Source organism: Cherax quadricarinatus, unplaced genomic scaffold (assembly GCF_038502225.1).
Source record: "Cherax quadricarinatus isolate ZL_2023a unplaced genomic scaffold, ASM3850222v1 Contig49, whole genome shotgun sequence".
Classification (NCBI taxonomy): domain Eukaryota; kingdom Metazoa; phylum Arthropoda; class Malacostraca; order Decapoda; family Parastacidae; genus Cherax; species Cherax quadricarinatus.
The window spans coordinates 306,884-330,917 of record NW_027195075.1 but is presented as its reverse complement, the minus strand read 5'-3'; the positions used below and the strand labels follow the sequence as shown (position 1 = coordinate 330,917).

General features: G+C 41.5%; 1 protein-coding gene across 1 annotated transcript in view; it reads right to left on the bottom strand.

Moving 5' to 3' along the window:
* The window catches only part of LOC128700457 (dynein axonemal heavy chain 12-like), a gene marked incomplete at its 5' end in the record, with an annotated part of 447,977 nt that overhangs the window by 120,575 nt on the left and 303,368 nt on the right, over positions 1-24,034 (bottom strand). Inside the window, one exon of the mRNA XM_070079936.1 lies at positions 15,815-15,989. Coding sequence (XP_069936037.1) covers positions 15,815-15,989 — 175 coding nt within the window. The remainder of the gene's footprint in view (positions 1-15,814; positions 15,990-24,034) is intronic.

The window sequence follows — 24,034 nt, the reverse complement described above, 5'->3', positions numbered from 1 at the left end:
CGGGTTGTTGCTTGGGATTCCTGGGAGATTTATTGACGAGTGTGGGTTTAATGGATGTGTGTGGGGGGGGGTGGCATGGTGGAGCATACTTTTATTAGACGAGATTATGCGGCGAGATTGGATAGAATGTACGTGTCTAGTGCGATTACAGTGCGGAGAGTGAATGTGATAAATGTGGTTTTTTCGGATCACAGAGGAGTTGTAATGGATGTAGATATTGAGGGTGTGCCTAGAAGGGGTCCATCTTTTTGGAAATTAAATGTAAAGTTATTGAAGAGGGAGGAAAGTCTTTTGTCTTTTGGGCATATGTGGGAACGCCTTGTGGTTGAAGCACCTGGAGATGTGGATTTGGTTAATTGGTGGGAAACGATAGCCAAAAAGCGAATTAAGGAATATTATATTAGTCAAGGAGTGAGATATAGTCAGTTACAATATGGTTTCCAACGATATTTAGAGGGGCAGTTGCGCGACTGCTATGTACAAGCGAATGCTAATTATCCTGTTATAGAAATTGAAAGAATTAAGGAGCAACTACGAAATTTACAAAACGAAAGGTTTGATGGGGAAAGGCTTAAGGGTGGAATCGAAGAGGTTTTGTGGAGAGATCGGCCGTCGGCGTGTGTGTTGAGGAATCAACACAGACGTCGCAAAGCAATGGAGTTAATGGGGTTGAATGTTCAGGTAGGTATGCAGGGGTATAGAGTTAATCAGGTGTTGACGACGACGGAGGGTATGAGTGGGTATATAGATGCTTGGGTTAAATTGAAAACGCAAAGTGTGGGAATAAGTGAAATTGCATTGCAGTCAATCGGTAGGTTTGTGCAGTGTGAGCTGGAGGAGGATGATCATTTGATGTTGGGAGGGCCGATAACGGAGTGTGAGACTTGGGAGGCTTTATCTGGGGCACAATTGGGTAAGGCGCCAGGAATTGATGGGTTGCCCAGCGACTTTTATCTTCAAAATTGGAACGTTTTAAAGGGGTTTTTGGTACGTTTATTCAATATGATGAAGCGGGATGGGGTTTTAGGGGAACAACAAAGGTTGGCTGTGGTCGTCCTAGTTCCTAAAGGTGAGCCATTAACGGTTAAAGATTATCGTGCAATCTCGTTATTATGTGGTGACTATAAAATTTTTGGAAGGATCTTGGCTAACAGAATAAAAAAAGTCCTGGGCAGAGTGATTGACAAGGGACAATATGGGGTGCCGGGCAGGTCTATGTATGTAGGTCACGGTATGATTAGAAGTTTTATTGAAGAAAGAGTAAGATTAGGAAGGGGGGGGTATTGGCTATAGATTGGGAGGCGGCATATGATAGTGTGGAACGGGAGACGTTATGGAAGATCATGAGATGGCAGGGGTTTGGGGCGGAAATTATATCATGGGCCAAATTAATGTATCAGGAGGCAACCTTGCGTGTGCAGGTGAATGGGAGGTTGGGAGATCGAATTCAGATGGGAAGGGGTTTGCGTCAAGGTTGTCCCCTTTCACAAATTTTTTTTGCTTGTTTTCAAGATCCCTTTTATAGAGGGATAAGGGTTTTATTGGAAGCAAAGGGGATGGGTAATGTAAGGGATGGGGGAGCGGGCATTGTTGGATATGTCGACGATACGACGATTTTGGTGAGAGAAAACATGGATTTGATTCGGGTAGAAACGTTAGTGAAAGTTTTTGAAAAGGCTACTGGCATGACGATCAACATGGGGAAAACAAAGTATATGAATCTTGGAAAAGGGTCTCGTGAGGACGGAATGGTTGCTGAAAGGTGGAAAAGGGTGGACCAAATAAAGATATGTGGGATCGTTTATGTAAATGATATCAAGTTAGCACAGCAAATAAATTCCGTGCGTATCGTTGATAGTGTTCTGAAGCGCCTCAGTGGTTTAAGAGCTGCTAATTTAAGTTTGCAACAAAGGGTGATTACAACGAATGTGCTATTATATAGTAAACTATGGCATGTTACGGTAATATTTCCGATACTTCGTTGTGAGTTAAAAAGGCTACAAAAAAGTGTTTTTAGATTCATTTGGGGAACAGGGAGCGAATGGTTAAGTAGAGCGGTTGTCACACTCCCGGTTGGCCGTGGAGGGCTGGGTCTTATAGATGTCGAAAAGAGGATAATAAGTATGTATTTAAAACATAGTTATAAGCGGGAGGGGGGGGCGAAAGAAGACGGTCTTCATAGGATACATCAGGATATGCGACGGTGGTGGGGGGGTCGGGAGTTCATGATAGGTGAGGCAATGTTACGGGTATTTATAAACGTGAGGGATCCTTTACATATTAAATTGAGAAATCTTGATAGGGCAGATGGTAAGGCTTTGGTAGCTGCGGTAGAAGGAGTTTATCCGATGTATGATTGGCGTAATATTTGGGGGCGTTTAAACAAATTGCGTTTAAAACCTAAAGTCAGAGAAGTTATGTATAGATTTTTACATGGAATATTGCCGTCAGGAATGGTTTTATTCTATAAGAGAATACGAGAGGATGGGGAATGCAAGGATTGTGGTGGATTGGCGACTATTTATCATACGGTGTATTTTTGCGATTGTATTGAACTTATAAGGGTTTGGATGGGTAAGGTTTTAAGGTTAGTGGGGGGAGGGGGTTTGCAGGTCTTGAGGGTTTTAAGTTTAGATATAACTGGGGTGAATAAAAGGGTTGAGAATGCGATTGGGTATATGATTACGGATTATATATATATGATGTGGGCTATGAGGGAGGCGGACGTGCGTGCAAGAATTAATGCGTTGGCAGCAACTTTTTATAGGACACAGTGTAGGAATAAAGGGGTGTATGGAGGGAGATGGGAGAGAGATTTTAGTGAGGGTTATCGAAATTTCACATTAAGGGATTTATGGGATTTGCAAAGTGGGTAAGGGGACACAACGGGCTATTTTCCTAGAATGGGGAGTGAGCATGGAGAGCTGTTTATAAGGATGTATAATTGAGTTTTGATATCTATGGGCAATATGGTTATTGCCCCGAGGGTTTCAGGAACTACACAGTTATCATTTAGAAATGTGTTGCACTACGATTGCATATTATCATTTATCATGCATAAATCATTTCAAGGACTTTATGATGAAAATTTTCAATGACTCAAATATGTTATAGGTGTCTTTAATGATTTTGATTCAATTGTAATTGTTAAAAAAAAAAAAAATTGTTTTTCCTAGCATAAGCTACTGGTTCTTATTTTATGTTATATTTTATGCTGTGTTACAGTGTGCTTTTCAGTAATATTATATTACATGTAACTACTTGCATCATTTTTTTTCTTAGTTCCGCTGAGATGTAAAATTTCACATCGTAGTTTTGTTTTGTTATATTGGATGTTTTTATTGTGACTTTTAGTATTATCCCATTTCCTTCTTTGTATCCTAAATACCTATGTATGTTAAGATCTTGTGATAATCGCCTAAATTAATGTTTGAGTATCGTGGTGCTCTGTTAAGCACCTGAGATCTTAGATTTAGTCTCTCATACGTGTGTGTTGACAGGCAGAAACCTCACCTATGTGTGCTTGTGTATGTGTGTCATTGTGCGTGTTTAGTTTTTTTTTATATCTCTTGTTTTATTGTACAATCTTTATAATTTCCAGTGTTTGATGTTCTGTATAAGTAACCTTGTTAGAGATGTTCTTTAACAAATAAAACAATATCACTGTAATGTATAGTGTAGAGTGTGAGTGTGTATATTCACTGTAATATACGGTGTGTTGTGTGTGAGAGTGTATTACCATTGTAATATACAGTGTGTTGTGTGTGAGAGTGTATTACCATTGTAATATACAGTGTGTTGTGTGTGTATTACCACTGTGCAGTATGGTATCAATATTACCACTGTGCAGTATGGTATCAATATTACCACTGTGCAGTATGGTATCAATATTACCACTGTGCAGTATGGTATCAATATTACCACTGTGCAGTATGGTATCAATATTACCACTGTGCAGTATGGTATCAATATTACCACTGTACAGTATGGTATCAATATTACCACTGTGCAGTATGGTATCAATATTAGGTTTCGGGTTAAGTGAAATTCTAGTGCAGTAAGCTTTTGTCGTGTATCTTTTTAATATATTTCTGCTATTTGTATCGCACTTTTAAATAAAATATAAAAAAAAAAAATATTAATTTATGTGGATACAAGGAGATGGGTATGGAGAGGATTTTATTAGAATTTTAGTAATGTAGGGAGGAATGTGTATTACATTTTAAGATTCAATAAAAAGAAGGGGGAAAATTTGTATCGAAAGAGGAAAAATTTTGAATAAATTGGTAAGTGATGAGGGTTGTGGGTATCGTTGTCGAACTAGAGATATCGAAAAAGATGTTATAAGTGGGTTGTTGTTGTGGGTGTTGTGGGTTGTGGGGTGTTGTGGGTTGTGGGTGTTGTGGGTTGTGGGTGTTGTCGAACTAGAGATACCGAAAAGATGTTATAAGTGGGTTGTTGTTGTGGGTGATGTGGGTTGTGGGTGTTGTGGGTTGTGGGTGTTGTGGGTTGTGGGTGTTGTGGGATGTGGGTGATGTGGGATGTGGGTGTTGTTGTCAAACTAGAGTGTGAGGGAAAAGTTCAATAGACAGGAGTAGAGATATAGTAACGATAGTTTCATTGCCGGCTACTAGTTAAGGTAGGGTAAGTCACGTTCCCGTTTTTCCCGCCTTTTCTCCCCCACCCCTAAAGTGATAGTTTGATTGCCGGCTGCTTGTTAACGTAGGGTCAGTCTAGCTCCCGCTATCCCTTCCCCTCCCTCTTCCACCCCCCCCCTCGAAAGGTGACGTGTTGGGCTCTGGTCAAACAGTAAATCACTCGACTCACAGCTCCCAACACTACTGTAAGTACATGCCTGCCTTGTATTCTAGTGGATTTATTGGTTAAAAGCTTCACTTTTGACCAATAATAAACTTAGTCCTTTCAGTCTTGCTCTATGTTGACTGTTGTAATAATCACCACGTCTTTTGAATATTGTACACTGCCATGGAGAGTGATTATTTAAGCAGTGGGTAACCTGTCTATCTTTTCAGCTTGGATGACAGTGAGGGTCACCTGTCAATCAACGAGAAGAACGGATGGAGAAGGACTAACGTCCAGAGACTTCCCCATTTTGGATCTATGTACCTGTGCACCTGTATGAAACTGCAGGACGTAACCCCTCATCACTGCAGCGGTAAAGAACCTGCTTTCCTGTCATCGGGATAATAATCACGGCGATTCTCTGTGAAGAACTAGCCAGTGGTGGTCACCAACACCTGCGACCCCCCCCCCACATCAGCAACGGCTACGATTTCAATAAGCAGTGTCACCAACACCAGACACCCAAGTTTTAAATTAGCGTTGAATTCAGTTATCATTTATATTTTTCATTTTTCATTTTCTTTAATGTAGGATTAATATTTCATATTTAAGTGTTTTATATTTTATATTCTATATAATAGTGTTTATGTTTGTCTGTTATTTCTTTTTCTATTCACTAATTTTCCTGAGGAGCCAGCCTTGGTAATACTGTCTGAAGTTGTTACAGGGCTGAGTAAGCCTTCACAAGTGGCGACCCTGCCAGGATACAACTCTACTGAATCAAGATTCAACTCCATCTCGAATCTAGCATTGGAACTTCAACGCCGCATACCACAGACGGTTACCACCAGCCGTGAGTAATCTTTCTCTATGGTAGGACTACAGTACAGGTATTTAAAAGGTTTGGTGATTGTTATAGTCTCAATTTATTGTAAGTCAAGTCAGGCAGGATATAATATTTAATTCTGCCACCTAATTGTGTGTAAGCTTGAAACACTTTGGAGGATTGGACTCTAGGGACCCGAGATTTTCCAGTGACAACTTGTTTCATTGAGCTCTTTATTATATCAAGGGAACTGTCATAGGACACTCTTGATTTGTTGGTGAGAAGATTGGATGGTCAAGTGACCCCATTCTACTTACTGTTTGCTCGGAGCCGGCATAGAACCCTTCGTTTTCGTTAATACATATTGTTTAATTGAAGCAGGGATCGAGCCCTCTGGTTTATTTATAGTTTGAGCGGAGCAGGAATTGAACCCTCCGTTTTCTTTAATACCCGTTTCATTTCCCCTGATAGTTTGTTATTCTTGCAAGTATGGAGGAATACCAGTTTTGGACGAATGCTGGAAGTAAGTTAGGAATAACAGGAAAAAATTTAGAATCTTTCATTAGTGCTAAGATCCAGGAAAGACTTGAAAGAGAGAGAATTGAGAGAGAAGAGAGACAGAAAGGGAAAGAAAAGAAGTAAAGGAGAGAGAGAGAATCGAAAGAGAAAAAGGAGAGAGAACCTTGAAAGACAGGAGAAAAAGGAGAGAGAGAATTGAGAGAGAAATCCGAGAAAGACAGTTAGAAAGAGAGCGAGAAGACCAAAAAGAGCGTGATAGACTTGATCGTGAGGAAAGAGCTATAGAACGTGAGGAAAGAGCTAGAGAGCATGAGTTAATAGAGAAAAGGATCGCGAGCTCGAAAAATCTCGCCTTGAATTAGAGAATAAAAAGTTAACTTTTACACAACAATTAGAGGAAGGAGTAATGGAGCAACGGGCAGTCAGTGCACATATTCCAACACCTAATTTACCTCCCTTCACAGAGGGGGAAGACATAACTTCATACATTATCAGGTTTGAAAATACCGCTACCCTCTGTGAATGGCCTGCTGACACCTGGGCTACCAGGTTAGGAATGTTATTTTCTGGTACAGCCTTGAATATCTATGCAACTTTGTCGCAGGATATCATATGTAATTATAACCTACTAAAGAAGGCAATCCTTAAAGCATATCAAAAAACCACTAATTCTTACAGGAAAGATTTCAGGTAACACTCTTTCGTTTGTTCGACATTTGGATAGAGAGTTCAGGAATTGATCAGTTATGAATCTCTTAGAGACTTCATGGTTGCTGACCAGTTCCTGACAGCTCTTCCCCATCAGATACGAACATTCATCAGAGAACGTAACCTGGTTAAAGCTGAGGAAGTTGCTGAGGCTGCTGACCTGTATGCTGAGGCTCACAATTCCTATAAAGACCTAAAGAGATCGAACCCTAAGGGAAAGGGTTCATCAGACCTTAAGAAATCAAAGCCTCTAGTGGAAAGTAAAAATACTTCTTTTATTCCTGTTTGTCATTTGTGTGGTGTTAAGGGACATAAACGTCCAGATTGTCCTTCTAAGAAGGTCCAAAAAGTTGGAAGATGTTTTAAAGACTGTAATGACAAAGCACCCTTCTGTTCAGGAACAGTTAATGGACTTAATGTATCTACCATTTTACGAGACACTGGATGCACATGTATAGTAATTTCTGATAAGCTGTTCCCTAACCTTAAACTCATTCCTCTGCTATACTTTCAGACTACTTGGGCCGTACGGACACTTTTCCTACCATCCATTGTTACATTAGGTCTAAATGGTTCACAGGTTGGTCTGAAGCCGTACTAGCTCCCATCACTTCTTGCTCCGTACTAATAGGTAATGTAAAAGGTGCCATTCTTCCTTCGGAGGTTGACCTTTCATCACCAAAGATGGATATAAGTGTTTCAGATCCTCTTCCTGTAGAGTCAGAGAAGCCCCTCGAAAGTTTAGATGAGACAATGTCTCGCGATATTCATGTGGGATTAAAAACCAGTGATGCTACTCTCGAAAGTGAGGAAGTAGGATCACAAGTTCTCTTTTTAGATGAAAGTGAAGGTATCACCTCCGATACCATAAATGTCTTGACTAGGGCTCAGACCAAAGGCCAGGCTTCCCCTACTGTCCATCCTTTAATTTTCCCTGACTTTAAGCCTTTAGACATATCGAAGGACTCCTTTGTCAATTTACAACGTAATTGCCCTTCTCTTCAGAATTGCCATAATGCCGCTAAACAAAATCAAGTGATCCAAAGGAAAAACTTTTCATATAAATTTGAATATATAAAAGGTATCTTGTACAAGTCAGTATTCAAATTAAATTCAGATGAGATAGACTATTCCATCTTAGTTGTTCCAAGTCAATGCAGAGATTGTTCTTAAAATGGCTCATGACCTGCCAGTGGCCGGACATTTCTCGCATCGTAAAACTTTAAATAAAATTAGGGAAACCTATTTTTGGCCAAAAATGTCCTCAGATATCACTACCTATTGTAGATCGTGTAAAGTTTGCCAACTGTCATCCTCCCGAGGTACCAGGCGAGTACCTATGGTCAAAATGCCTATCTTTACGGTACCGTTTGAAAGAGTAGCTATTGACATCGTTGGTCCTTTATCTCCACTTTCATCTGGGTAACATAGATATATATTAACATTGGTTGATTATGCTTCGAGTTTCCCTGAAGCCATACCCTTAAAGACCATAACTTCTACAGAGGTGGCTGAAGCCCTTTTGTCCATCTTCTCCAGAGTGGGCATCCCTAGAGAAATTTTGTCTGACCGTGGGACACAATTCACATCTGACTTAATGCAACATCTATACCAACTTCTGGGAGTGAAGCCTCTCTTCACCACACCCTATCATCCCAGCTGTAATGGGAGGATTGAGCGCCAGCATTCGATTCTCAAGTCCATATTAAGGAAACTTTGCTCCCTTAAACCTAAGGAGTGGCATCGTTACCTACCCTGTGCTTTGTTTGCCATGAGGGAAGTTCCCAGTGACTCTTTGGGGTTTTCACCTTTTGAACTTCTCCATGGTAGACAGGCCAGAGGTCCACTGTCCATCCTTCATGACCTATGAACTAATGAGGAGGTAAATGCTGAGGTTCAGTCTTCTTACCAGTTTCTCCTTGACCTTTGATCCAAACTTGAGGAGACTTCTGACATAGTTTCGAAAAACCTAAGCTTGTCAATGGACCAGTACAAAACCTATTTTGATTCCAAAAGTCAGAGGAGAAGTTTTAAAGTAGGAGATGAAGTTCTTATACTTTTGCCTATCAAGTCAAATAAATTATTAGTAGCATGGAAAGGTCCATATAAAGTATTAAAAATTTGTGGGAAAGTTGACTACCTCATAGAGGTCAAGGGGAAACCTAAGCTTTATCATATCAACATCCTTAAGAAATATTACCGAAGAAATTCGGTTAACTGCCTTAATAACTTTGACTTAGTTTTTCCACACGAACTTGATAAGACAACTGAAGAATGTAAATTGAGCGTAATTGACACCTCTAACTTAGACTATGATGAAGAACTACATGACTTGGTGACTCTTGACCACTCGGATGCAACCAACATTAATATTAATGAATCTTTGGATGACCATAAGAGACATGAACTACTTCAATGTGTGAGTAACTTTTCAGACGTCTTTACTGATATTCCAGGTGTTACCTCCACGGTAGTCCATAAGATTGACTTAGTGACGGACAATCCTATCAAACGAAAATTATACCCAGTTCCAGTTCACCTTAGGGATGCATTTGAACGAGAGGTAGACAAATTATTAAAATTAAAGATCATTGAACCTTCAGTATCTGCATATTGCTCACTAGTAGTCATGGTTAAGGAGGATAATTCATATAGACTTGCTATTGACTTCAGAGGCCTTAATGCTATAACTCGGTGGGATGCTGAGCCTATGCCCTAAATAGTGATCTACACAAATTTTATGATGCTTCCTTCTTTTCAGAGATTGATATTGCACAGGCATATCAAGTAATGTTAGATCCTTCTTCTAAGCAGTACACCGCTTTTCCTACACACCAAGGACTGATGCAGTATAGAACTATGCCCTTCGGTTTGGTAACTGCCTGTGCTACCTACGTGAGACTGATGAGAAAGGTCTTGGGTAATATGCCAAATGTTTCAGTTTATTTTGATAACATTTACGTAATGACATCTACGTGGGGCGAACATATCCAAACATTAACATCAGTTTTGCATAGGTTACGCTCACATGGCCTCACTACCAAGCCGAAGAAATGCTTCCTTTGGTATAACAAGACTAGATATCTTGGACTGATACTTTCTAATAACTCTCTGCAGCCTCTCCCCAGTAAGATCAAAGCTTTATTAGAATTTAAATTCCCCAAAACCAAGAAGCTCATGCGAAGCTTTCTTGGTTCTGTAAATTTTTATGCACAGTTTATCCCGAACCTTACTGATCTTACAGGCATCTTATCTGACTTCCTTAAAAAGTCTGTGAAGGAACCTCTTGAACTTTCCAACGTAGCTCGGGAAAAGTTTAATGAGATTAAAAGTATCTTTTCGAAAGACCCTGTACTTAAGATTCCAGATATTAATAAAACATTTTGTTTGAGAGCTGATGCCTCCAATACTGGCTTAGGTGCGGTGTTACTACAATACCATGATGGTACTCCCTTCCCTGTATGCTTCCTAAGCCGGAAACTCCTTCCCGCAGAAACAAGATACTCCACAATAGAAAAGGAATGTTTAGCCCTTGTGTGGGGTATCTCCAAACTTAAATTTTATTTGCTGGGAAAAGAATTCATTTTAGAAATGGACCACAAACCTTTGATATACCTAGAAACTTTTAAGGGAGCCAACAGTCGCCTCTTGAGGTGGACATTGGCACTCCAGGCTTTTAAGTTCCATATTGTGTATATCAATGGTTCATCCAATTATTTCTCTGACTGGTTAAGTCGTGACAGTCAGTAGAAGATTTGTTGCCTTATGCGACTTCCACATGTTAGAACTTTTTCCTGGCCTATTCTTCTTATAGTCCTTGACTATATGTCTTGGTATGGGGGAGTGTGAGGGAAAAGTTCAATAGACAGGAGTAGAGATATAGTAACGATAGTTTCATTACCGCCTACTAGTTAGGGTAGGGTAAGTCAAGCTCCTGCCTTTCTTCCCCCTCCCCGAAAGTGATAGTTTCATTGCCGGCTACTAGTTAAGGTAGGGTAAGTCACGTTCCCGTTTTTCCCGCCTTTTCTCTCCCACCCCTAAAGTGATAGTTTGATTGCCGGCTGCTTGTTAACGTAGGGTCAGTCTAGCTCCCGCTATCCCTTCCCCTCCCTCTTCCACCCCCCCCTCGAAAGGTGACGTGTTGGGCTCTGGTCAAACAGTAAATCACTCGACTCACAGCTCCCAACACTACTGTAAGTACATGCCTGCCTTGTATTCTAGTGGATTTATTGGTTAAAAGCTTCACTTTTGACCAATAATAAACTTAGTCCTTTCAGTCTTGCTCTATGTTGACTGTTGTAATAATCACCACGTCTTTTGAGTATTGTACACTGCCATGGAGAGTGATTATTTAAGCAGTGGGTAACCTGTCTATCTTTTCAGCTTGGATGACAGTGAGGGTCACCTGTCAATCAACGAGCAGAACGGATGGAGAAGGACTAACGTCCAGAGACTTCCCCATTTTGGATCTAAGTACCTGTGTACCTGTATGAAACTGCAGGACGTAACCCCTCATCATTGCAGCGGTAAAGAACCTGCTTTCCTGTCATCGGGATAATAATCACGGCGATTCTCTGTGAAGAACTAGCCAGTGGTGGTCACCAACACCTGCGACCCCCCCCCCCTACATCAGCAACGGCTACGATTTCAATAAGCAGCGTCACCAACACCAGACACCCAAGTTTTAAATTAGCATTGAATTCAGTTATCATTTATATTTTTCATTTTTCATTTTCTTTAATGTAGGATTAATATTTCATATTTAAGTGTTTTATATTTTATATTCTATATAATAAAGTGTTAATGTTTGTCTGTTATTATTTCTTTTTCTATTCACTAATTTTCCTGAGGAGGAGCCAGCCTTGGTAATACTGTCTGAAGTTGTTACAGGGCTGAGTAAACCTTCACATAGAGATATCGAAAAAGATGTTATAAGTGGGTTGTTGTTGTGGGGTGTTGTGGGTTGTGGGTGTTGTGGGTTGTGGGTGTTGTTGTGGAACTAGAGATACCGAAAAGATATTATAAGTGGGTTGTTGTTGTGGGTGATGTGGGTTGTGGGTGATGTGGGTTGTGGGTATTATTGTCGAACTAGAGATACCGAAAAAAGAGGTGATTCTGTTGTAAGTGTTCGTGTGTGTTAGGTTTGTGTTCATGTTTTTTGCGCTCATGTTATATCTTAGTTGGAGGTGAGTGGGATCGTCTTGGTTATAGTGATTTGAGGGGATTTGTGTGAAAATGGGTGTTAGTCTGTGATGTTGATCTCAGTTTATGGTGATTTTGGTGGTGTTTTGACCATATTCAGTGATGTGTTAGTAGTATTCAGTGGTGTATTTGGGAGTACTCAAGTGGTGTTTGAGACTATTCAAAGGTATTTTTAAAGGTGTTCAAATGATGTTTTTGGAGTATTCAAAGGTAACTGATGGTGTTTATGGTGTTGTTCAAAGTAAAGTGGTGTGTGTGTGTGTGCGTGCGTATTAACTTCGTAATATGTAAAATTGTGACTAGTGAATTTATCGAAAAGTGGTTGTAAGTGTTGTGGTGACTTTTTCTGATGAAATAGTTAAAACGAGAAAAATGTCTAGACTTGACGAGAGTGAATCTTTTGTAAAGAAGATCCAGAACAAAATGCACAGAATTTCTTCAAGAGAAAAATATGTTGATTTTAGTCAATGAATTGTACCTTTTTTCAATAAATTTTTTTGTTGGATGTATATGAAATGCATTGGTTGTATAATAAATAAATAAATGAAAATATTGTCTATTAGTGTTATCCTGCATTTTATTGTCTTGCTCGACACGATTCAGCCTGTGTGTGGTCATCACGTGATGTCACTGACATAGGGGAAAGTCGACAAGATTCAGCCTGTGTGTGAGGTCATTATGTGACGTCACTGACTGCCGAGTAAGCACAGATGGGGTGACGTCACACTTGTTTAGACCTGTAGTAAGAGAAAGTACCATGGCCCATAGGGGGAGTTCATTTGTATGCTTACCCGAAGAGGGGGGAATCCAGTGGGAGTCCATTTTGAATGCTTACCCCCAGAGGGGGAAACCCAAAAACCTTGATCCAAGGAGATGAAAATCATAAGAAAATGAAATTCAAAAAAAATTCGAAAAGAATTTGGGATGGGGGTGAAAGTGGGAAGGAGACCCTCAAAAAAGTTGATATCGAGAAAAACTTGATCCGAGGAGATCATAAGAAATTCGAAACCCCATAGGGAGGAATCCAAAAAAAAAAACTTGATCCAAGTGGAGAGCACAAGAAAATAAAAAAAAATCGACAAAAATCGGAAAAAATTCGGGGAGCAGGGGCGATCCGGACGATGCTGCAAAAGGCGTGGGCGGGCGCGACAGACGGGCGCAAGGGGCGCAGGCAGGCGCGAGGGCATGGTGGGCGGGCACAAGGGCCCGGCGGGCTGGTGCGTGGGTGGGGGTCGTGGGTGTGGTCATTGGTGGGGGTCTTGGGTGGGGGTCGTGGGTGGGGTCGTTGGTAGGCGTCGTGGGTGGGGTCAAGGTCATTAGCATAAAGGTGTGAAAAGCTGGCACGTGCCCGGAAGGGTCATTATCATAAGGTGAAGGTCATTAGCATAAAGGTGTGAAAAGGCGGCACCCTTTGTTATGACGTACAGAAGAAACCCTACACCGGAAGTAACACCTAGGTGTGAAAAGGCGGCGTCCTTTGATACGGCGCTCAGCCGCCTTCAGTACTACTGTCTTTGTCATCCTCCTTTGTACGTTTTCCATAGCATTTATATCCATTCTGTAATATGGTAACCAAAACTGAGCAGCATAGTCTAAATGAGGCCTAACCAAGGATATATAGAGTTGAAGAACAACCTGAGGACTTCTATTATTTATACTTCTAGATATGAAGCCAATAATTCTGGTCTTGGTTGTAGGTTACTGCTAACCAGAACTCCTAAATCCTTTTCTCTTGCAGTAGTGACAGTAACATTGGTTTGAATCTGGACAGTACATAATTAACTGGCACATAGAGAGAAGCTTATGGTGACATTTCAGTCCAAATCGGACCGAAACGTCGCCGTAAGCTCCTCTCTGTATATGCGGATTATTTATGTATTGTTCCAGTCATGTTATTGCGCCATTGTGTTCTTTTTAATTCTGGAATATGAGATCCTCTGACTTTATCAGTCTCTGTCTGACTTTTTTGGGTTATCCTAGGTTCTCTACACATATGCTGCTATGTATGATAATTCTAGGTAACTGTATTTGTGTATACTTGAATAAACTTACTTACTTACTTACACGTCTTGTGCATAAAACTGTTCCAGTATGATTCGAGTTTCTCTTGTACTCTCTTTCAGTCTTTTTGTCATATTTGCCATAGCAGAACTGACATTTGCTTAATTAAACATCATATTATTATCTATAGCCCATCGTAAAATGTGGTTTACATCTGCATGAGGATGCTCTATGTACTCGATGGCCATCTCTCTTATAGAAATTCTAATTGTATCAGTAACGGATAACACAATGAAACATTTTATGTCCTTGTCTATGTCATATATAGGAATGAGAAACAGGTCGCTGAGGATGTGCCTGCCTTATTTTTTTACTCACTGACACCTTCAGTTTTTTGCTACTTCTGAATTTTTTGCTGCCCAGAACCACCTCGTCCACTGCACCCAGTCCTCACGCTATGGCTAAAGGTCCCTCTTCACTACTCTATTCATTAACATGTTATATATTCATCTACCCACTGTTTTCGACTGATTCTTTTGCTTTCATTTTGTGGGTCATTGCAGTTCTCCATGGTCACACTTGTCGAAAGATTTTGCTGAGTCAGTGCACATCACATTTGCATTTAGCTTAGTTTCTTCTTCTTAATTCGCCGGTACTCTCCTGGCCCGGGTCTTTTCCAGATGGTGACCCGGAACTGGCTCCCTGTCTTGGGAGTGTCTCAAATCTATGTCTGCCATGTGATGAGGTAAAAGTACCTCCCTATCTTCTGGGATCAACTGTCTCCAGGCCTGGCCCCATTCCCTGCCCTCACGGGGCTCGTAGAGAGAAGTTAGGCCTCTGATCTTCCCTTCCCCAAGGGGGCTCGGGCCCTGGCACATTCCCTGCCCTAGGAGGACTCGTAGGAGTGGTGTCTTCTGCCTCTTTAGCTTATCTTCCAGTGCTGCTAAAACTATGTAGTAATTAACTAGCAACTGTAAAAAACGGTGACCTGATATAAATACATTTTGTCCTGAGTTGTGCAATTGCTGTAGTTCCATGTAATTGATAAGTTTTCTTCTTACACCCCGTTCAAATAATTTGATAATACGTGACATAAGGGCAATTGCAAAGGATAAAATATTTTAACATTTCTCGACCATCTGTGATTGAATTGTTTCTAAATTCAAACACATTTTTTGATGCAGTGTGATCTGCCATGTTTTCACAGTCCCTGAACCCATTATGTAATGCCTCTCTTGATTACTACCAACGGGATGGGTAAGTAGTGATTACTGCCCACAGGATGGGTTAGTAGTGACTACTGCCCACAGGATGGATCAGTAGAGACTACTGCCCACAGGATGGGTCAGTACTGACTACTGCCCACAGGATGGGTCAGAAGTGACTACTGCCCACAGGATGGGCCAGTAGTGACTACTGCTCACAGGATGGGTCAGAAGTGACTACTGCTCACAGGATGGGTCAGAAGTGACTACTGCCCACAGGATGGGCCAGTAGTGACTACTGCCCACAGGATGGGCCAGTAGTGACTACTGCTCACAGGATGGGTAAGTAGTGACTACTGCCCACAGGATGGGTCAGTAGTGACTACTGCCCGAAGGATGGGTCAGTAGTGACTACTGCTAACAGGATGGGTAAATAGTGACTACTGCCCACAGGATGGGTTAGTAATGACTACTGCCCACAGGATGGGTATGAAGTAAATAGTAAAATTATCAGTCATCATCATCTTTAGAAACAGAAACGAGCCCATACCTGAGACAAATCCAAAACTTCGAAGATCGCAGCCATGTCGAGAGGCACAGGGAGAGTCTCACCAGAAGGTAAACACAGCTGACGGGAGTCATCCAGAGCAGTGTTGAGGTTCTCTATCCATGAAGCATCAGGTGGACCATCCAGCACCAGCCAGCACCGCTCTGACCTCCCACGCCTAATAGTCATATCCAGTAAACCATAAATTAATAAACAATACACATTTATTTCCCAAGATGATAAATTGCATTAGAGCCCATGACCCCAAAATGAACAACTGTCAATAGGTATAGTGAACTTGAACCATGTTCCATACTTACAGCAGGACCAGTGATGTAACCATGTTCCATACTTACAGCAGGACCAGTGATGTAACCATGTTCCATACTTACAGCAGGACCAGTGATGTAACCATGTTCCATACTTACAGCAGGACCAGTGATGTAACCATGTTCCATACTTACAGCAGGACCAGTGATGTAACCATGTTCCATACTTACAGCAGGACCAGTGATGTAACCATGTTCCATACTTACAGCAGGACCAGTGATGTAACCATGTTCCATACTTACAGCAGGACCAGTGATGTAACCATGTTCCATACTTACAGCAGGACCAGTGATGTAACCATGTTCCATACTTACAGCAGGACCAGTGATGTAACCATGTTCCATACTTACAGCAGGACCAGTGATGTAACCATGTTCCATACTTACAGCAGGACCAGTGATGTAACCATGTTCCATACTTACAGCAGGACCAGTGATGTAACCATGTTCCATACTTACAGCAGGACCAGTGATGTAACCATGTTCCATACTTACAGCAGGACCAGTGATGTAACCATGTTCCATACTTACAGCAGGACCAGTGATGTAACCATGTTCCATACTTACAGCAGGACCAGTGATGTAACCATGTTCCATACTTACAGCAGGACCAGTGATGTAACCATGTTCCATACTTACAGCAGGACCAGTGATGTAACCATGTTCCATACTTACAGCAGGACCAGTGATGTAACCATGTTCCATACTTACAGCAGGACCAGTGATGTAACCATGTTCCATACTTACAGCAGGACCAGTGATGTAACCATGTTCCATACTTACAGCAGGACCAGTGATGTAACCATGTTCCATACTTACAGCAGGACCAGTGATGTAACCATGTTCCATACTTACAGCAGGACCAGTGATGTAACCATGTTCCATACTTACAGCAGGACCAGTGATGTAACCATGTTCCATACTTACAGCAGGACCAGTGATGTAACCATGTTCCATACTTACAGCAGGACCAGTGATGTAACCATGTTCCATACTTACAGCAGGACCAGTGATGTAACCATGTTCCATACTTACAGCAGGACCAGTGATGTAACCATGTTCCATACTTACAGCAGGACCAGTGATGTAACCATGTTCCATATCATGTGGGGAGTTCGACACGTGGATTAGGTAAGAAATACAGTGGACCCCCGCATAACGATGGCATCACATAGCGATTTTTCCGCATAACGATTACTTTTATCGCAAAATTTTTGCCGCGCATACCGATTAAAAACCCGCTTACCGATTTTCGTCCGAGACGCGTCCAATGTGCCCTCACATGTGCCGGCCGTCCCATTGTTTACCAGCCAGCCTCCGCGGTAACATCCAAGCATACACTCGGAATATTTCGTATTATTACAGTGTTTTCGGTGCTGTTTCTGGAAAATAAGTGACCATGGGCCCCAAGAAAGCTTCTAGTGCCAACCCTGTGGTAAAAAGGGTGAGAATTAGTATGGAAATTAAGAAAGATTTTGAAGGGTTTGGGGCTAACCCTGAGAAGCCTATGCCAGTTGTGGAATCCATTGTGCCTACTTCAAAGATTAAGGAAATGTGTGCACAGTGGGTTGAACTGCAAACCTTTATAGATGAAAATCACCCTGACACAGCTGTTGCAAGCCGTGCTGGTGACTATTTCAATGACAATGTTGTGGCCCATTTTAGACAAATCGTAAAGGAACGGGAGGTACAGAGCTCTATGGACAAATTTGTTGTGCGACAGAGGTCCAGTGACTCTCAAGCTGGTCCTAGTGGCATTAAAAGAAGAAGGGAAGTAACCCCGGAAAAGGACTTGCTACCTCAAGTCGTAATGGAAGGGGATTCCCCTTCTAAACAGTAAGAAGATAATGCTCTCCCCTCCTCCCATCCCATCAATCATCACCAGATCTTCAATAAAAGTAAGTGTCATTTAATTGTGCATGCCTTTTTCAGTTTGTGTGTATTAAAATTAACATTTCATGTGGTAAAAAAAAATTTTTTTCATACTTTTGGGCGTCTTGCACGGATTAATTTTATTTCCATTATTTCTTATGGGGAAAATTCATTCGCATAACGATTATTTCGCATAACGATGAGCCCTCTTGCACGGATTAAAATCGTTAACCGGGGGTCCACTGTACTCACGTAGGCTGTTATTACGTATAATTGCAGATATGTGGAGAGAGCCCTGCCAGCCGTTACCTTGCCTCCTTGCTCACACTCGTAACACTGACTAGCCGCCCACAGTACCCTATGTGAGGGGGCCTTTGATACTGCTGAGGTCAGCACAATATGAATTCAGATAGTGACTCAGGCAGAGACGGTTGGTCGTTGAGTCAACGGTACACTGGTTACTGGTAACTGGTTACTATTACTGAGAGCTCGGCGACGCTAACGTATGTCGTCCCGACATACAACTAATACAAACTAGAGATGGCAGGTATACGGCTTGGGCTGATTCTATACAATGTCAAAGTACACAACAATTAAACATTATATATACATAAGTAGAACATTGGAATGAAAGCTTACGTAACTGAAACTGTAATGCAATACAAGGTATACTATAGTACAACTTAAAACTCAACAAATGAACAACGAACTCAACGTTGAGATTACAAGTGATAAAAATAAAAAAAAATTTTGATCGATCGATCTGTATTCGTGTGATCTACGGATTCTGAGGAAGGAATATATACAAAGAAAGAGTGTTTAACAGAAAGGCAGATTCGGTGCACGCAAATCTAGACTGTTAACTCTCAGAATGCGGAGAGAACATGAACACAAAAAAAAATTCTTGAATACTGATAAGTTGATACTGTAATTATTCATCTATACAGGTTATTTACATTTAACCCCAACTCTGCTAGGGTAAGATTGGCATATGCAGAATGGGTGTCATCTCTGGGAGGATCAAACTCTGTCGCATTGGCTAACTCATGCTGTATTTGAGGCAAATCTGAATTGGAAGTTACAAATGATACTTGAGGATTTCTCAATACCTGTCGTGTACGTAGGGAATAACGACATTCAGGTTGATCGTCTGACTGAGTATCAGAGGAAGAGAGTACAGGATCAGGAGGATTGTCAGAGTCTGTCACATTAGTCTGGGTTGGAACATCATTATCATCACATACTAACTTCATATGATCCAAATGCGATTCTTTATACTGACCAGTACTAATCTCTCTAACCTTATACTTATTACCAGTGATATGTTCAACTACTCGATAAGGACCAACAAACTTTTGATCAAGTTTTGTCATTGCAGACGTTTTGTTAAAGTTAATCAGCATAACTCTCGAACCTACTTTGATTTTGGATGGCTTTGATCGAGTGTTTGCGACTCTTGTAAATTCTGCTGTTGATTTATGAAGTGTTTCACGGATTCTTCTAAAAACACTTTGAGCTAAGCTGGTACGAGTTGCTATGAAATCATCAGGGTTGTAATTTGGTTTCGGATTAGAATATAACAACTCATAAGGCAAACGTTTATCTACACCATACAATGCATAATGTGGAGTGTCACCTATAGAAACATTGTAAGCAGAATTTATAGCACACTGCACATCAGGTATAACTTCATCCCAAGTTTCACTGTTGGGATTGATAGTGGCTCTCAAGACATCAAGTACTTTCTTATTGGTTCGTTCCGCTAACCCATTGCTGGCAGGATGATGAGGAACAATGGTGGATTTAGAGATCTTGTACAAGGTACACAGATTTTCAAGAATTTCATTACAGAATTCACCTCCATTATCTGTTACTAGGGACTTAGGGGTGGTATGCCTGCAGATAATGCGTTCTTTAAACGCTTTAGCTACTGTCTCGGCAGTCTTATCTGCAATAGGAACTAACTCACAATATCTGGTGAAATGGTCTACCATAACACACAGATGTTTGTTACCTTGGAGGGAACATTGGAAATTAGTTAACAAATCTAGCGCAACTCTTTCCCAAGGTTCGCTAGTAGTTGGATACACTTGGATTGGATTAGGACCATTAGCAATGCCTTTATGTTGCATGCAGACACTACATTTCCTAACATACTCAGAAATATCAGTTGACATTCGAGGCCAAAAGTATTTCAATCTGGCTTGTTTTACTGAACGATCCATACCAGGGTGTGCAACACCTGGTACATCGTGAACTAGCTGTAAGGCTACATTCACTAGTGACTGTGGAATTACTAACTGGTATACTCTTCTGCTAGGAGTACCCAACTCGGCTGTTCGATACAGTAATTCTTGGTTCATGACAAAGTCACTGATGGGTGCTGGTGGCTTCACATTCAGAATAAGATCTTCCTGGAGCAGGAATCGAATCACACCAGACCACATGGGATCTGTTCGTTGAGCATTCTTTACATCTTCAGCACTAAATGGAGGGTCTGCAGTTACTGTACTAACATGTCGCGATAAGGCATCTGCGACTACATTTGACTTGCCAGGTAAATGCTCAAAGGTGGGATTGAACTCTTGGATAGTCAAGGTCCATCTGGCTAACCTTCCAGTAGGTTGTTTGTTCTGGAATAAGGGTATCAGTGGAGCATGATCTGTCAAGACATGAACAGAGTACTGATAAATAATGTCTCGGAAGTGCTTTAAAGACCATACTATTGCTAAAGCTTCTTGCTCAGTTACTGTATAATTACGTTCAGCCTTTGTAAGGACTCGGCTAGCAAATGCAACTGCGTTGTACTTGCCATCGGTCTTTTGAGCTAGTACGGCACCTATGCCAATTGAACTAGCATCAGTTGTCAGATAGAAGGGCTTAGAAAAATCTGGAAATTTCAAAATTGGAGCAGATGTTAGCTTTTCTTTTAGAGTTTGGAATGCTCTTTCTTGACGGAAGGTCCAAACAAAAGGAGCATCTTTCTTAAGCAACTCAGTTAGAGGAGCAGCTATGGAAGAAAAATTGGCAATGAAAGATCTATAAAAACCTGCTAAGCCCACAAAGGATCTTACGGCATCAGCAGTTTTGGGAGTTGGAAAATTTAGTACTGCAGTTACTTTACTTTGGTCAGTCGTAACCCCTCTAGGAGTGACTACGTGACCAAGAAACTTAATTTCTGATCTGAAAAATTGACATTTAGACAGTTTGATCTTTAAATTGGCTTCTTCAAGCTTACCAAGTACTACATCAAGTCTTTTCAAGTGTGTATCCACGTCTTTAGACATGACGATTACGTCATCTAAGTACACCATAAGTGCATTACCTATGAGACCTCTAAAGATATTAGTCATGAGCCTTGAGAATGTGATAGGGGAAGATCGTAATCCAAATGCCATACGGAGGAAGTGATAATGACCTGTAGGAGTGGAGAATGCAGTTAGCTCTTGACTGTCCTCGTGAAGAGGGACTTGCCAAAACCCTTGTAACAAATCTAGGGTTGAAAAGACTTTGTTATCTCCGATATTACGTAAAAGATCACCCAGTACAGGGAGTGGAAAGCGATCTGGAATGGTTTTCGCGTTTAACTTCCTAAAGTCAATTACTGGGCGCCAAGTACCATCCTTCTTAGGTACTAGTATCAAGGGTGCATTCCAAGGGGAATTGCTAGGTGCAATAACTCCATCATCAAGCATTTGATTGATCAATTCTTCTGCGACAGCAACTTGTGAATGAGGCATTCTGTACGCAGGTATGTAGATAGGTCTAGTACCAGGTTCAAGTGGAATACGATGGGACAGTAAGTTCGTTATACCCATCTTCTCACCTGGTAAAGCAATGGCTTTACGACGTTTGTTCAACAGAGTCAACAAACGCTTGACTTCATCTGGGAAGTCAGTGGGAGCTAAGTCTTTCTCCTCTACTGGTGGAACAGATTGATCCAGTGAAGTGGATGAGGTCTCCCCGGCAGAAATAGCACCGACCCACTGGTCAGGTGACAACTCATCCTCTACCTGAACAGGGTAAGGATAGTGAACAAGGTCAACAAGATTGGTATTTGCTCTAAGGCGAACACTGTGACCAGAAGTGTTGGCCAGGTAGAAATGGATCTTACTATCTCTTACAACATGTAAGGATGGTTCAACAAATAGACCTTTTACTTTGCAGGAATCACTGTCAACTAGGACGTTATCACCATCTGGAACACTAGGAACAACTACAGACACTCTAGTGAGAGCACTAGCCGCAACAGAAACGTCTTTCTGCAGATGGCATGTGACATCAACAAGAGATGGCATTACTAGTTGCAAGTAATTGTTTTCCGACAAGGCGTCCCCTGTGGAGAAACTACTACTCGAACTAGCAGGCATTGCAGGGATAGGTTGTGCACTCAAGGCAATCTGAGCGTCCTCGGACACTTGAGGCATCGGACTATCCTGCAAATCTGAAGGTATAGGTGGAACACTGATGGGAGTGACAGAATTACCAGTGCCTGACCGCTTGGGTACGCTACTGGAGAATGCATTAGCTTGTAAGGACTTAATCCGTACATCATACTCTGCAGCAGTATAACAGATTTCTGATCCAAGTTGGTAACCCCAGAATGGAACGATCAAGTCGTCAGTTTGTGCATGCCATCGATAAGGGTCGAGCACAATGCGTAAGTCTCGCATGGAAGCAAATCCCAGTAGAAGGTCACCAGGGAAAGTAATCTGGTCGACAACAAGGAAGGAAGCAGTGAAGTCTCTACCTTGGATAGAAAAGGTTAGGGAAGTCCGACCTCGGACACGCAGGTGAGGACCAGATACTCCACTAAGGGAGGACACAGGAGTCGGTTCTACGAGAAGGACATGTCGTAACTTCTTATCCTTAAACAAACTAGACCTAATAATATTGACTTGCGCACCAGAGTCCATGAACAAATGAACGGGCGCATTATAAACAGATGCTTGCACTATAGGGCCTATGGTTGCATTGGAAGTTATGTGCAAACAAAAAGGTGGATTGTCATCAGAAAAGACTTGTTCTACTCCATCTCCAAAATCATCTATGTCAGAGACATGTGAAGCAACATCATCAGCAGGGTTGTCATTCTCGAGACTGCTTAAGGCTTCAAAGGAATTGTGAACGGGGATGGTGTACTCATTATCACCTACTGTCACCATGGGACGGTTTGACTGGGGCGCTCGAATTCCCCCGAATTGGAAGAACGAGCCTGGTTCTGGTTAGTTTGAGAATTGAAAGAATGAGCCTGGTTCTGGTTATTTTGAAAACCATGAGATCTGTTTCCTCTACGGGTTCTGCGGTTGGAACGACCACGGAAAGACCTAGAGTACTGAAGGTTATAGAGAGCATTACACTCAGATGTGTCATGTCCATGTATTCTATGATAAGTACAGTAGGGAAGATCTGAGTACTCATCATCAGTACGACGTCTCTTAGGGTAACTATCAGGACAATTAATTGCAATATGGCCACGGAAACCACAGTTGTAACAATTCCGCCGACTATGGTTACTGAATGTACTATGAATACTACGAGGTGTATAACGACTCTGTACACTGGTTCTTGGTGATCTCTGAGATGGTTGACGACCACGATTTGTCTCTGTGGCGCAAACAAGAGGTGGTGCAGACTGAGGCATATGTGTGACATTACTTTTGATACAAGGGAAAGTACCCTGGGGGCACAAGGAACGTACATGATTTAAGGCTGTAAGTGGTTCCATCGTCACAGTTGGAGGATGAGCCTCATAAGCACACACGGAAGCAGGCGGCATTAGTTCTTTGATTGCTCCAAAAGCTGCTATTTTAGCAAGTGATTCTGTAAATGGTTTAGCCTCTTCAGGGAGAAAAGATGATGATTGGACAGCATTGATAAATGATGATAAAAGTTTGTCTAATCTAACAGCAAATGCACTCAACGATTCATTACTCATGGGTGTAGCATTCACTAGTTCCCTAAGAACGACATATGGATCAGCTGTTTTTACTGGGACAAGGAAAGAACGAATCAGTTCCTC